We start from the raw sequence: 15543 nt of genomic DNA on the forward strand, positions 1-15543 counted from the left end.
AGAGAGTGAGAGAGTGAGAGAGTGAGAGAGTGAGAGAGGACAGCTTCGCAATCCACCTTTTATCAGCCCCGGGCGAAGGGTGGGGCGACGACCCGAAGCGACGCGCCATCATCCGAATTGTGCCCTTCCATTGGATCCCAGCCCCACCCTGCCAGGCTCCTGGGGCCGGAGGTGGCCTCATTCGCACATCCGGCACAACATGGCCCGGAGCCTTTCACCAAATTCCCGGGCCGTGTTCTGGTGACTGGATGAGGGTCATGTCAGTCCCGCATGCCCGTTCAGGGCACCCCCGGCGAGCTGCAGTTGGTGCTGTTAACGTGCTTGGCCCGTCCCCGGTGGCAAATTGCATCGACGTGGAGGCGCGGGGTGATTTTTCCTGTGTGCGGGAGATGTTGGTGGTCGAGGTGGTGAGCAAAGGTGGAGCAAGGTAAGACGTGTTGTAAATAGGCACGCAGATTATGTATGTATATATATATATATATATATATATATATATATATATATATATATATATATATATATATATATATATATATATATATATATATATATATATATATATATATATATGTGAAAATAGCAGAAAAAAAGTAGACATTGTCGAAGCTTTTCGTCTTGCAGCTCGTCAGGACACACATAAGAATACCGGAAATGCAGACACAAAATGAAAATTTATTTGTTCAGACCGTTGGTGATTGGTTCTTTGGACTTTTACTGACACGAACATACACATCATGGCCTTGAGGCACCGAGGGAACCCGTGACCTCCCATTTGTTATGGATTATGGTCAGAACAGATGCAGTGCTTGCACATACTATTTTTGTTTGCAAAGAACTGGAGCTCGTGTGTGTATAAATGTGGCTTCAAGAACACATAAATGTGCTTCAGCACACGCACGTGCCACTCCTGTGCTTACACTCAAGAAGATATTAGGACCGAAAGCAGTGCAGTAAATTTTGATGATGCAGAGCAAGCTTATGCAGATGTGGAGCAGAATGCCTAGGAGTTGTTGTATGCAGACATCAGGGCGGATTTGTTTGCATTGCATCGTGCAGTCTCGATGACAGACCTGACAGATAAACCTGTCATGTACTGTATATGACCTCTCTTGGGGTTGCGGAAATGAAAAGACAAACCGTTCGGCGTGATAGTCTTGGGCACATTCGGGATTGTTCAGAAGGTGCTGACCAATGGCAGACTCACTTTGAGCAGGCATTCTTGTTGGGTTCTTACATGTACGGGATAAGCCTGGTGTTGGGTTAGTGGTTAGGGTGGTGGCTTGGAATCTTTGGGTCCTGAGTTCATGCCCCGTTGGTTGCTGAATTAATACACCAGGGGGTGGACTCAGCCTGCCATCCTTCCGAGGTCAGCGAAATGAGTACCAGTGTGTACTGGTAGAGGGGCACTGCATCAGCGACACAGTCACGCTTCCAAGAAATGATAGCTACCCCAGCAGCTAAGCTGCCATACATAAGAAGATGTACGGGATGGTTGTGTACGCCGACCAGTCTCCAAGTTGTTCCGGATTGCCAATGGAACATGCTGCTTGATCCAGTCCGAGTGATGTATGACCTACGTACCTGGTATCACACTGGCACTAAAATTTGTATACAACATTGCTCAGTTTTATGGTAGGGAGCACATATTTCTGGACTGAGGTGAGCAATTTGTGGGTCGTTAAAAAACAAAACAAAAAAAAAAAACACTTGTTGCAACAGAGTTGTAACATTGTGAAACTGACCATTTCACCTGTTCAAACTTTTGAGAGATTTTACCTCTCCATGGCAGCTTAAGATAAACTGGACACTTTTCTGGTCGACATATAGTGTCCTCAGACCGATTAGCAGTTTTTTTTGGGGGTTTTTTTTTTGTATACCTTGGTCGAGGCTCGTATGAGAGCTAACACACAACTCGCAGCAAGGAGGCATGAGACAAGAGGGGCGGGAGTGGAAGGGACAAAACAGTGGGGAACAGACACATTAGGTGAACTGTGGAAGGGAGAGGGATGGGGATGGGACGGGGAACATGGCGAAGAGAAGATGGACATTTCAGGGACTTTCAGGAATGAAAGCAGGAGAAATGAAGGAAGTGGGCTTGGGTGGATTATCGGGGGTAGAAAAGATCGAGGATTTGGATGGGGGAAGATAAGAGGTGGTGGTGAACAGCTGTTTTGAAAGCCTGGAGGGAAGAATGGGAAAGAATAGAGTGAGGAAGTTTATTCCAAAGGCAGGAAAAAAGAGGAATGAAAGAGTGAAGATGAGCAGTGATTCGTGATTTTGGTAGTTTTACCAGAAGGGGGTTGTTGGCGGACCTTGAGCGCCCTGTGGAAATGTGGTGGGGACAAATCGCAGAGAGAGCAGGGGGGCAAGGCTGGAGAGGAGTCGGTAGAAGACAGAAAGACCACCGACCAACCTGCGGTGATTGAGTGAGAGGCCCAAAGACTCAGCTTCATTGCGGGAGATGCCGATGATCTTAAATGCCCTGGTTTCGACAGCGTGAAGCCGAGAAAGGTGGGAGGCAGGAGCACCAGCCCAGAGGGGAGAGCAGTACTCCATCAGGCTACGGACAAAAGCTTTGTAAGTGGTCAGGAGCTCAAGAGGGCCGAGGAAGGACTTAGCACGACGGAGGATTCCCAGTCGGCGACTGGCTTTTGAGGCGAGGTTGGAAATGTGACTTTCCCAGGAAAGGTCATGGCAGATAGTGAGACCTAGAAGCTTGAAAGAAAAGACTTCTTCCAGAGGATTGTTGAGAAAGTGGATGGGGGGGTTTTGTAAACGGTCCTTTCGAAGTAACATAGTGAGAGTGTGAGATTTGTCTGGATTGAAAGACATGTTCCACGTGTTGGACCAGTTTGTGATTTTATCCAGATCTGCAGTGAGCGAAGAAGCTGCTGCTTGCCGGTCTGAGGGATGACAGATGGTACGGCAGAGGGTGGAGTCGTCGGCAAAGAGAAATAGAGGATTTTCCAGAGAGTCCGAGAGATCATTGATGAAAACCAGAAAAAGAACAGGGCCCAGAACGCTACCTTGAGGAACTCCAGCCTGCACAGGAAGAGGGGATGAAAGAACTCCATTTCGGGCCACACGTTGACTGCGACAGGAGAGGAAGTCTGCGAGCCATGAGTGGAGATGGCCTTGAATACCATGGGAAGAGAGTTTGGTGAGTAGGGCAGGGTGCCAGACTGTGTCAAAAGCACGTGATATGTCCAGGGATACGGCTCGGATTTCCTGTCTGGCATTGAGGACCTCCATCCATTGATGGGAGAGCAGAAGCAGCATATCCAGGGTAGAGTGACCTGGTCTGAAACCAAATTGATGATTGGAAATCAAGCCATTGGAGAAGAGGAAGGATTTCATGTCTGAAGCGATGATGGATTCCATCACCTTGCTGATGATTGGGAGAAGGCTGATTGGTCTGTAGTTACAGGGATCTGTTTTTGCACCTTTTTTATGCAGGGCAGTGATGTTAGAAGATTTACAGTTTTGCGCTGTATGAACCCACAGATGAGTCGCTCAGGGTAGCCATTGTCACGGAGAATGGTATTAATGCGCTCAATTTCAGCAGCAAGTCGACAGGGTGAACATATGGCCCACACTCTATTAACAAAGGTGTTAATCAGGGCAATTTGCAGCATGTTGAGCCGAAGGAGTCCCACCATGTGTACTGCCTAGTGAAGGTAGCCTTGCGGTAGATTGTCGTTGAGAATCCATCCTCAGTCTTCTCAACCAATACATCGAGAAAGCGAAGTACATTTGGTTGCCCGGTCTCAAACGTAAACTTTAATGCAGGATGGAGAGCATCGAGACGTACGAGGAAGTCAGCGCAGGCGGTAGGAGTATTGAAGATGGCAAACGTGTCGTCCACATATCGGTAGTGTACTGTAGTTATACTACCACAAAACTTGTTCCTGTGCTTACACTCAAGAAGATATTAGGACCGAAAGCAGTGCAGTAAATTTAGATGATGCAGAGCAAGCTTACGCAGATGTGGAGCAGAATGCCTAGGAGTTGTTGTATGCAGACATCAGGGCGGATTTGTTTGCATTGCATCGTGCGGTCTCGATGACAGACCTGACAGATAAACCTGTCATGTACTGTATATGACCTCTCTTGGGGTTGCGGAAATGAAAAGACAAACCAAGAATCATAGTCGTCAGAAACTAGAAGGGGAATTAAAAGATAACCTGAAGATATTCCAAAATGAACTTGACAAACTTCTCGTTGTGCCTGACGAGCTGTCCATGATGCAACTGGCTGTGGAGCATATTAAAGGCAAGCGGGAGTTGCAGACTCGAGTTCATATCCTGCAAATGTTCCAAGGTGTGCACTGTGCAAGCTACCCAACTGCCAGTGTCTCGCAAATGGGTTGAAACGTATGGACACGTGAAAGGTAAAAAACATGCGACGACATGAAAAATGATGACACTGAGGAGCCAAATCAAGATAATCTTATGTCCGAGGATGCAAACAAACATTGATGATGATTGTTGGTGGGGAATTTTGCCAAGACCGTTTGATCCCAGAGATAATAACATGCAAATGTTCCGAAGTCATCAACAAGCTACCTGAAAATCAGTGTCTTGCAGAGGGATAAAATCTAGGATGTAAATTTGCATATATATATATATATATATATATATATATATATATATATATATATATATATATATATATATATATATATATATATATATATATATATATATATATATATATATGTATCATTGAGCAAATGCCTCGCAAGTCTTATTGTACGACTTTCACGAGGAGACAAATGCCATGTTACTTGAAGCTTGTGAATATCAAGCTGATTAGATATTGGTGAGGTACAGATGCAGATCTGGCCTATCAGTGGGCTACAAAACGTAAACTGCTCAGCCTGGAAAACGTATGCGCTCCGAGTGCTGGTCTCGTTCACCGTGTTAACACGTCAACAAGGTGGCCAAACACACACATACCAGGGGCAAGAAGAGAATTTTATGTGCGGAGACATGAGGAAAATTTTATTTTTTCCAATGCCAGTGCACAAGTGCTTATTTTTACATTGACAACAGGTAACAGAATATATTTTCTGAAACGGAACGTCGGTTTTGTTTTTGAGATGGAAAAAAAAAAAAAAAAAACACTGGCTCCAGAGCTGTATGAGAAAGTCGGCACTTAATTGCAGAACAAAACAAAACCATACTCATAGTTAAGGAGTGGCAGGTAACATATTTAGCTGTGATATAAACGTGAATCGTATACATACACGTAAATAAGTCATATCTACAAAAAAAAAAAGAAAAAAAAAAAAGAAGAAAAAAAGAACAAACATGCTCACCTGTAAGTTTGTCTCTCACGAGCTTACATGTTTCCACTGTTCCCACATTATTGAAGATACGGTAAAGCTCGTCTTGGCTCATGCTCTGAGGCAAATAATTGATGATGAGGTTCGTGGGAGCCCCTCCACATACTCCCATCTCATCATTTGTTGCTCCTTCCATCACCTTGGAAAAATGGACACACAAAAAGGTGATATCAAGCTCTATTGCTCGGAGAGAGAAAAAGAAGGGGAATTAAAATGCACGTGAGCACACGCATCAGCAAAATAATGCTGCATTTAAAAGTCATTGTGCGAATGACAACACAATGAGCTCAAATGTATTAACCAAATAAATGGTGATGCAACTTCATCACCTGGATTCACATTACTCGGCACCGAATCGAGGACAGTACTTTTAAAATAAAATCACAAAAATATTGTTGTAGATTTCCCGCCCGCCCAGCGTGCGAACAACTGCGTCTAACCAATAGCGGTCGCTTCGCCCACCAAACGGACAATCCAGTCGTGACTTTCTGGAACAACGCCAGAAACCAGTCACGGGTGGGTTTTTTAATCCCACCACGGCCCAGTCCGTATTCTACCCACGCGAAATAGGGTCAATCGCCGAATATCGATATACCTAAGTACCCGCGCGGGTCACCTACCGAGGGACCGTACCTCGGCGAAGGCCTGCTTGGACACGAACCGCTTAAGCGGTCCGTTCCGTTCTGGGATAACCGAGCGGGTATTATCGCCAGACCTCGCCGGACCCGATTCTATTTATCGGTTATTTAAAAACCAACTATATTCCGAGTGCAAGATGGGGCAGTTCAATGAGGGAATGGACACAATGAACAGGTTTACATTCACACAAGGACATTTATTATAATAAAGCATGTATGCAATTAAACAAGGCAAAACACGTATGCAATTATACAAGCAACAAAAGCACGGCAAAAGAACTACAACCGTCTACTTATTATGTACAGTCACTTGCACTTAACAGCAGTTCCTACTTATTAGACGGGCCCACGGACACACGTACGCACGCACGCACACACACACACACACACACACACACACACACACACACACACACACACACACACACACACACACACACACACACACACACACACCCAAGAAATGGTGGCAGAGGCCTTTAATAGCGGGCTCCAGCTCGGAGGACAGGTGAGCTGAAACCCAGAACCTATCTCGAACCTCTCCACCTCGTGTGGTCTTCAAGTTGTTTGGACCCGGGCTCCAGCGAGAGCGAACTTTGTCCAATCGCCGTGAGCCATGATCCTTCCCGAGCTCCCGCAATTTCTCCCGCACTTCTCAACACGTGTAGGTAAGATGAGGCGCTGATCCTTCCCGTCGATGCGTCGCTTCCCCGAGGAACCACCTCCCGCGCTTCTCAACACGCGCTGGTGAGACGAGGCGCCGATCCTTCCCGTCGATGCGTCGCTTCCCCGAGGAACCACCTCCAAGAAGAGGTCGATGCGCACCAAGCCGGAACCAAAATGGAGAACAAAGAGCTCCACGAACCAAGAAGAAGCCGCCACCACTCGCAGCTCGAGCTGAGTGACCGGCTTAACTTCCTTCCAAACAGGGCAGCTTGAAGCAAAAAGCTCTCCTGAGCCAAGCAAATCATATCAAGTTCAGCAGCACTCAGTAGAAAGGAAAATGAAGTGCTAATCATGAAGAAGAGCGACTCACGTTATGTGACAGGCAGAACAACGGGCGGAATGAACAATGTTGATCAAAGTACGCTAACCGACATGGGAGGTAAGAGCGTGACGGTTCATTGGTTAACCCAATGTTGGAGGGAGAAAGGGGGTACTTTTTGCCTTTTTTTGTTTACATTAACCCGAAAATGTAAAGTTTAAAATTTTACGTTTAAGGGTTTGCTGTATATTTACTTAAAGCAGTGGTTCTTAACCTTTTTACCACCACGCCCCCTCTAGTAGTTGGTCCTTGCCTTCATGCCCCCCCCCCCTTCACATCTTCAACCAAATGATTAAAAATTCTACCTGAATTAAAAGGAAAAAAATTGTGTTTTTAGTCTTTTTATTGAACAAAGAATTCTGTATTTTAGAAGCAACACTCTATATATATATATATATATATATATATATATATATATATATATATATATATATATATATATATATATATATATATATATATATATATATATATACATATATATACACACACACAGCATATTTAATGATAACATTTAATGAGATACTTGACATTGCTTCTTCGCTGCCAGATCTTGGATGTGTGGTCCAATGCCAGAGAGAGCACAACGCAAGTCCCCTTCAACGTTCAGCTTGTTTCTGTACTTGGTCTTGACAGCAACAAGCATGGAAAATGCAGCTTCACAAAGATACGTTGATCCAAACATTGTCAGAATCCGAAGAGCTTTATGCGAAGATCAAAGGGTAAACAGGAAGGTACGTGACCCAGAACGTCTCTCGATCCAGTTTTTTGAAGTCTTCTTCAGCCGAGGAGTTGAACTTTAACTCAAGAAACTCCTCTTGCACTTCGTCTGAAATATCAGCTACTTCACATTGAAATGGGTTCCTAATGAATCTCCAGGCTTCGCGCTTCTCATCTATATCCGGAAAGTATCTGATGAATTCTGCTTTCAATTCAGCCAGATGAGTAATTATTTGTTTCTTTAACTCAGAATCAAGGTAACTGTGAATGAGAGCAGAATCCAAGTTAGCAAAACTAGAAGTATTTCAATCCTGAATTCGACATGTACAGAGGTCGAGTTTGGCCACGAAGGCTCGAATGACGTCATGGTACATGATTATGTTGATGTTTTCCCCTTGGAGTTTGAGGTTGATGGCATCCACCAGGTAAGCTTGAGATAGCAAAAATCCTTCAGACTGGAACTTATCATGGAGATCTGCTTTCTGCTGCGAATCTCGAAATGTTGCCACTTCTTGTCGTAGTTAATAAAGCCATCCAAGCATGTTTCCCTTCGAAAGCAATCGTACGTTTGTGTGGAAAAGCAAGGCTTGATGTTCAGAATCCATATTCACACTGCTGTTTGACAAGACGACTGTTTAAGGCTCAAGCTTTGATGAAGTTGACTCCCTTGAGAGCCAGGTTCATGACATCCCTCATTTCAGCAGGTAGAGTTCTGGATGCTAAGGCTTCATGATGAAGGATGCAGTGCGTACCTACAGCAGATGGACTTTTTTCTTTCACTCTTGTTATGAAACCAGATTGCAAACAAAGTATGGCCGGAGCTCCATCAGTACACACCCCTACCAGCGAGTCCCACGAAAGTTGATTTTCCTGGAAGAAGTTTGATACCACTTGAAAAATATCTGTTGCTGTTGTACAACTTTCCATGGGATGGCAGAAGAGAATTTCCTCTGTTACACTATTGCCTGACATGAAATGAGCATACATCAGTAGCTGAGAACACTGAGCAACATCAGTCATTTCGTCCAACTGGATGGCAAATACAGGAGAAGCTCTAACTTGGTCGAGAACTTGATCTTTGATGTCTTGAGACATTTCATCGATCTTTCCCATGATGGTGTCGTTTGATAGAGACTTGGGAAAGCTTGTTTGCACTATCCTTCCCCAGAATGAGCTCTGCTGCACGCAGTACACTTGGTTTTGAGTCTCTCCAATGTTGTGGCTCTTTTTGCTCTTTGCAATCAACATGGCGATCTCATAGGAAGCCTCAACAACCTTTGAAGTCTGTTGCTGAAATGCTCCACTGCTGTCCATCTTCGCTTGCTTCAAGGACTGCTCTTTTGTTTCAAAGAATGCCTTGGGTTTAGCAGCGAGAGCAGGATGCATCGTCTTCAAGTGGCGTTCCAAGCGTGTGGGCCGCATGCAATCATTGCTCAGAGTCTTGTAGAATATTACACACTGGGGTACCTGTGTGTCACCCTTTTGGAGGGACACAAATCCAAATCGAATATATTAATCAAGACTAGCCGAAACCCCGTCACAGACGGATTCCGTTCATTCAACCACCCTCACCAGCTCACCCACACTCGAGGGACATGGACTGGACAGTGCGTGCTTACCCCCGCCAACTCATCCCCGCCCCTGCCCCATTCACCCCCCCGCCTTCAATTTGCTTACCCCCACCCAAAAATTTAATTACCCCGGCCCCGCCACCGCCTCTTCATTCCCCGCCCCACTTGCCCCCGGGCCCCCGCCCCTGTCCACCCCTCACACTCAACCCCGCCTAATTCACCCCAGCCGCCGCCCCATTTCCCCCCGTCTCCCGCTTTCAATTTGCTTAACCTCGCCCAAAAATTTGCTTACCTTGCGCCCCCCCCCGCCTCCTCACTCCCTGCCCCTGTCTCTTCATCCCCCACCTCCTCACTCCCTGCCCCTGTCTCTTCATCCCCCCGCCCCCGCCTCTTCACTCCTCACCTCCGTCTCAACGAAAAGTGTTTATTCTGCTTCAGAGTTGAAGGTTGACTATTGCCACTATGTGCGATGCACTCTTCCAGGTACGAAGTTTCTTTCAGTCCAGGTCACAGTACCGAGAAAAACGTGACGCGACCACGAGGAGGAGCGCAACATTGGTCCTTCAGTATTAATATTGAGTTAGAAGATACAATGTTTCTTGTTACATTTTTGTGTCAAATTCACATTCTGAGGTAGTCAGCATGTGCAGAAGAGGGTTTTACGTGGCAGACGCTATTTTCGAGGAGTGGAATTACACCTCTCAGTGGTAACGGTCTGTCGACGGCAGACGTAATGATGTCACCAAATGACCGATGATGTCATGACGTCCTGACGCCTCTCAGCGGTGACATCACACGTCGCCTTGTAGACGAATGTAAAACGAAAAGTGTTTATTCTGCTTCATATTTGAAAGTTAACTATTGCCACTATGTGCGATGCACTCTTACAGGTACGAAGTTTCTTTCAGTCCAGGTCACAGTACCGAGAAAAACATGACACGACCGCAAGGAGGAGCACAAAATTGGTCCTTCAGTATTAATATATAGATACTGCTTGTTTGCACTCATTGTGAATGATTTAATTTGAAATGGGTACTGCAAATCTCCCAAGTATCTCTCCCTGGCTACTCCCTCTTACGGTATGACAGACCTGAGCCTCGTCCTGGTGGAGGTGTTGCTTTCTTCATCAAAGACTCTATTCCTCACTCTCCGTGCACTGCTCTCACTCCCCCACACCCCCAGGAATACCTCTGGCTTCGGCTTCCCTCCACTCCCACCTCATGTTTATATGTGTACTGTACCGTCCACCGAACAGTGATGACTCCATCTACATCTCACTATCCGAAAACATGGACCATATTCTATCTTCTCATCCAAACTCTCTCTTCCTCTTATGTGGTGACTTCAATTGTCATCACGCCAGTTGGCTAGGTGTGGGTACCTCTCTCACCTGCCATGGCACCTCAGCAAAAGCTTTCTGCGACTCATTGGGACTGACTCAATCGGTCAACTTCCCGACCCGGATCTCAACCAATGGTACTCCATCTCTTCTGGATCTGATTTTGACAAATTTCCCTGACAATATCTGCTGCTCTTCCTTCGCTCCAATTGGTTCTTCTGACCACGTCCTTGTTAAAGTGGACATCTCTCTGGCTGTTATCAGAGAACCACCTCACCGCCGTCGAGTCTGGAATTTCACTCAAGCCGACTGGCAGGGTCTCCGAGCAGCCATCAAACTTACAGACTGGTCTCCTATCACTACTTTCTCAAACATCAACTCATCCTGGGAATTCTTTCAAAGAAACTTGCTCTCCCTCATGCACAGATTTATCCCCTCTCGTGTTCAGTTGTCTTACCCTTCCTCCCGCCCTTGGTTTACTGAAGCTTGTGGCGAGGCAGTTGTCCTGAAACAACTTGCCTTTGCCTCATGGAAAGCAAACCCAACTGAGGGCAATCTCAGTTCTTTCCACAAAGCTCGGAACAAGTGTGTATCTACCCTCAGGAGAGCCAGAAAACAACATCTTTCTCATCTCAAGTCTGAACTCTCATACCTCTCTCCCTCCTCAAAATCCTGGTGGCGTTTAATCAAATCTGTTTCTGGTGTATGTTCCCCCTCCATCCCCTCCCTTACCTCAAATTGCCGCACTGCTGATTCCACACGTGATAAAGCTGAATGTCTAAACTCGGTGTTTGCAGCTAAATCTTGTGTCCTAAACCCATCACTATCTCTACCCACTTTACCCAGTCGCACCCAACTGTCCCTGGACTCTGTATCCTTTTCTCCTGACAAGGTGGAGAGCTTGCTTTCAAACCTCGAGTCAGATTCTGCAACCGGTCCAGACGGCATCAGCCCACGTGTCCTCAAAGCCTGCTCTTCTGCTCTTGCTCACCCTCTCTCTGTTCTATTCACCCTCTCATTTGCCCAGGGTCATCTGCCATCTGCTTGGAAATCTGCTAACATCACTGCCCTGCATAAAAAAGGTGCAAAAACAGATCCCTATAACTACAGACCAATCAGCCTTCTCCCAATCATCAGCAAGGTGATGGAATCCATCATCGCCTCAGATATGAAATCCTTCCTCTTCTCCAATGGCTTGATTTCCAATCATCAATTTGGTTTCAGACCAGGTCACTCTACCCTGGACATGCTGCTTCTGCTCTCCCATCAATGGATGGAGGTCCTCAATGCCAGACAGGAAATCCAAGCCATATCCCTGGACATATCACGTGCTTTTGACACAGTCTGGCACCCTGCACTACTCACCAAACTCTCTTCCCATGGTATTCAAGGCCATCTCCACTCATGGCTCGCAGACTTCCTCTCCTGTCGCAGTCAACGTGTGGCCCTAAATGGAGTTCTTTCATCCCCTCTTCCTGTGCAGGCTGGAGTTCCTCAAGGTAGCGTTCTGGGCCCTGTTCTTTTTCTGGTTTTCATCAATGATCTCTCGGACTCTCTGGAAAATCCTCTATTTCTCTTTGCCGACGACTCCACCCTCTGCCGTACCATCTGTCATCCCTCAGACCGGCAAGCAGCAGCTTCTTCACTCACTGCAGATCTGGATAAAATCACAAACTGGTCCAACACGTGGAACATGTCTTTCAATCCAGACAAATCTCACACTCTCACTATGTCTCTTCGAAAGGACCGTTTACAAAACCCCCCCATCCACTTTCTCAACAATCCTCTGGAAGAAGTCTTTTCTTTCAAGCTTCTAGGTCTCACTATCTGCCATGACCTTTCCTGGGAAAGTCACATTTCCAACTTCGCCTGAAAAGCCAGTCGCCGACTGGGAATCCTCCGTCGTGCTAAGTCCTTCCTTGGCCCTCTTGAGCTCCTGACCACTTACAAAGCTTTTGTCCGTAGCCTGATGGAGTACTGCTCTCCCCTCTGGGCTGGTGCTCCTGCCTCCCACCTTTCTCGGCTTCACGCTGTCGAAACCAGGGCATTTAAGATCATCGGCATCTCCCGCAATGAAGCTGAGTCTTTGGGCCTCTCACTCAATCGCCGCAGGTTGGTCGGTGGTCTTTCTGTCTTCTACAGACTCCTCTCCAGCCTTGCCCCCCCTGCTCTCTCTGCGATTTGTCCCCACCACATTTCCACAGGGCGCTCAAGGTCCGCCAACAACCCCCTTCTGGTAAAACTACCAAAATCACGAATCACTGCTCATCTTCACTCTTTCATTCCTCTTTTTTCCCCGCCTTTGGAATAAACTTCCTCACTCTATTCTTTCCCATTCTTCCCTCGAGGCTTTCAAAACAGCTGTTCACCACCACCTCTTATCTTCCCCCATCCAAATCCTCGATCTTTTCTACCCCCGATAATCCACCCAAGCCCACTTCCTTAATTTCTCCTACTTTCCTTCCTGAAAGTCCCTGAAATGTCCATCTTCTCTTCGCCATGTTCCCCGTCCCATCCCCATCCCTCTCCCTTCCACAGTTCACCTAATGTGTCTGTTCCCCACTGTTTTGTCCCTTCCACTCCCGCCCCTCTTGTCTCATGCCTCCTTGCTGTGAGTTGTGTGTTAGCTCTCATACGAGCCTCGACCAAGGTATACAAAAAAAAAAAAAAAAAAATCTGTGAAAACAAGCTCAAATGAGCTAAGATCCTCATCCTCTTAATGATGACGTCATAAAAACGAAGACGACGTCATTGTGATGTATCAGGTTTGCGATAAATTATCTGTGCTAATGTCCGGCTTGATTCCCGCAAACAAAATTCAAACAGCTTGCCTAGTTTCGGAGATAATGGTATAGGAGATTTCCATTCGCTGCGATATTATGACGTCAACTTTTTTTCTAGGAAGAATTTCCAAAATCGGAGATGGTTACTGCCTGCGCGTGGGCTTTCTGCATATACATGGCAAGTTTCACGAAGATCCGATTAAAACTCGGGGTTGTGAAACAAAAAATGTCAAAAAATAGGAATGATGTCATAAAAATTGATATGATGTCACACTGATGTACCATATGTGCGGTAATTCATCTCTGCTAATGCCCTGTTCGATTCCCGCAAACAGAATTCAAAAAGCTTGCCTAGTTTCGGAGATAATTTTTGAGGCTATTTCCATAAGCGGAGATATTTTGACGTCACAACTTTTTTTCTCGGAGGAATTTTCAAAATCAGAGATGGTTACTGTCTGCGCAGGGTATTTTTACATATACAGTATATGCCAAGTTTCAGGAAGTTTCGATGAAAACTGTAAGCTGTGAAACAAAAAAGTCCACAAGAAGAAGATGAAGAACAACAACGTGAGTAAGACCAAGAGATCCTCCACGAGGATCTAAAAATAAATTTTAATATTAAAATAAAATATAAATTTTAATATTAAATTTAAATAAATATTAAATTTTAAAATTGATTTTAATACAGACAATGGTCGGGACAATGGTGTATTAAAATTATTTTGAAAATACAGAAATATACAGAATAATAAAATACAGAATTACAGTATTAAAAAATACCATACAGAAAATGGGAGGAGGTAGGGAATAGAAAACGAAAATTAAAGGCGATACTTTTGTTTATTTTCATAGATGATCCGCTGTGGCGACCCCTAACGGGAGTAGCCGAAAGAAGAAGAAGAAGAAGAAGACTTTTGTTTATTTTCATCACGAAATGATGCAAACACCAAAGAGAATTCCAAAAATAATTCAATAAATTCCTACTTTTTTCTCCGGGCTAAGCCCCCGAGGTTAAGAGCCAATGACTTAAAGCATTTCACTTAGCTTCACCAAATGGATTCCACAAGGGAGCAACATTTGAAGGTCCTCTTTCAGGGTTTGTACAGTCCTGACAATGAAATTCCAGGAGTTTTCCAGGAGTTTTCCAGGACAAATTGTCATTTTCAAGGAAACATAATGCTTGTGTTCAACAATTTGATTGAAGGAACGCACAAAATTCTATAATCAGTCTTTTTTATTAATCGTTTTCATGATTGAACTGGAATACATGCAAGTAAAGGCAATTTCACACAAAACTGTTTTACTGTATGAAACATGAAAACATATATATATATTAATTAAATAACTATAAATCTTTGCGAACAAAACAAAACAAAACACTTTTGCATACTTTCTCAACTTTTTTGCATAAACAAGCATTGACAGATACATGTACGTATCTTAAAAGTCCTGATTGAACTGCAATATGTAAACTTAAAAGGAAATTACATACAATACTGTTTTACTGCATGAAACATGAAAACGTATCTATTAATTAAAAAACTACAAATCTTTGGAAAAACAAAACACTTTTACATACTTATCTTAAAAGCCGCAATTAAGCTGCAATCTTTAAAGGCAATTTCACACAACACTGTTTTATCGTACGAGACAAGAAAATGTAGATATTAATAAATCTGTGAAGAAAATACTTTTTACATACTTTCTCAGAAGTTTTTGCAATTAATGTCACTTGTTATCAACAAGTCAACTTTGTTGAACTGACTCGCATGTCATCCGTAAGTGCCACAAGCATTTACAGGTTTCTCAGAAGCCGAAACATTTTCGACCACAAGTTTCTCTAACTCTATCAATTATTTTTCTTTCTTTTTGGAGGACTCTCTCAAACTGTTAGCTTTACTACCAAATGACAAATCAATCTATATATATATATATATATATATATATATATATATATATATATATATATATATATATATATATATATATATATATATATATATATATATATATATATATATATATATATATATATATCTCGCGCCCGCCGGCGTGCGAACGGCCACGTCACTCGAATCGCGACCGCATCGCCCACCGGAC

At 44.4% G+C, this 15543-nt stretch overlaps 1 protein-coding gene across 2 annotated transcripts in view; it reads right to left on the reverse strand.

Annotated features, from left to right (window-relative positions):
- The window catches only part of LOC147016304 (ELAV-like protein 1), a 116831-nt gene that overhangs the window by 61101 nt on the left and 40187 nt on the right, over positions 1–15543 (reverse strand). For both annotated transcript variants that reach the window (XM_085844913.1, XM_085844914.1), the window contains exon 3: positions 5321–5486. In XM_085844913.1, coding sequence (XP_085701039.1) covers positions 5321–5486 — 166 coding nt within the window. The remainder of the gene's footprint in view (positions 1–5320; positions 5487–15543) is intronic.

Source organism: Eptatretus burgeri, chromosome 11 (assembly GCF_056783735.1).
Source record: "Eptatretus burgeri isolate ZD-2024b chromosome 11, Ebu_testis_v1, whole genome shotgun sequence".
Taxonomy (NCBI): domain Eukaryota; kingdom Metazoa; phylum Chordata; class Myxini; order Myxiniformes; family Myxinidae; genus Eptatretus; species Eptatretus burgeri.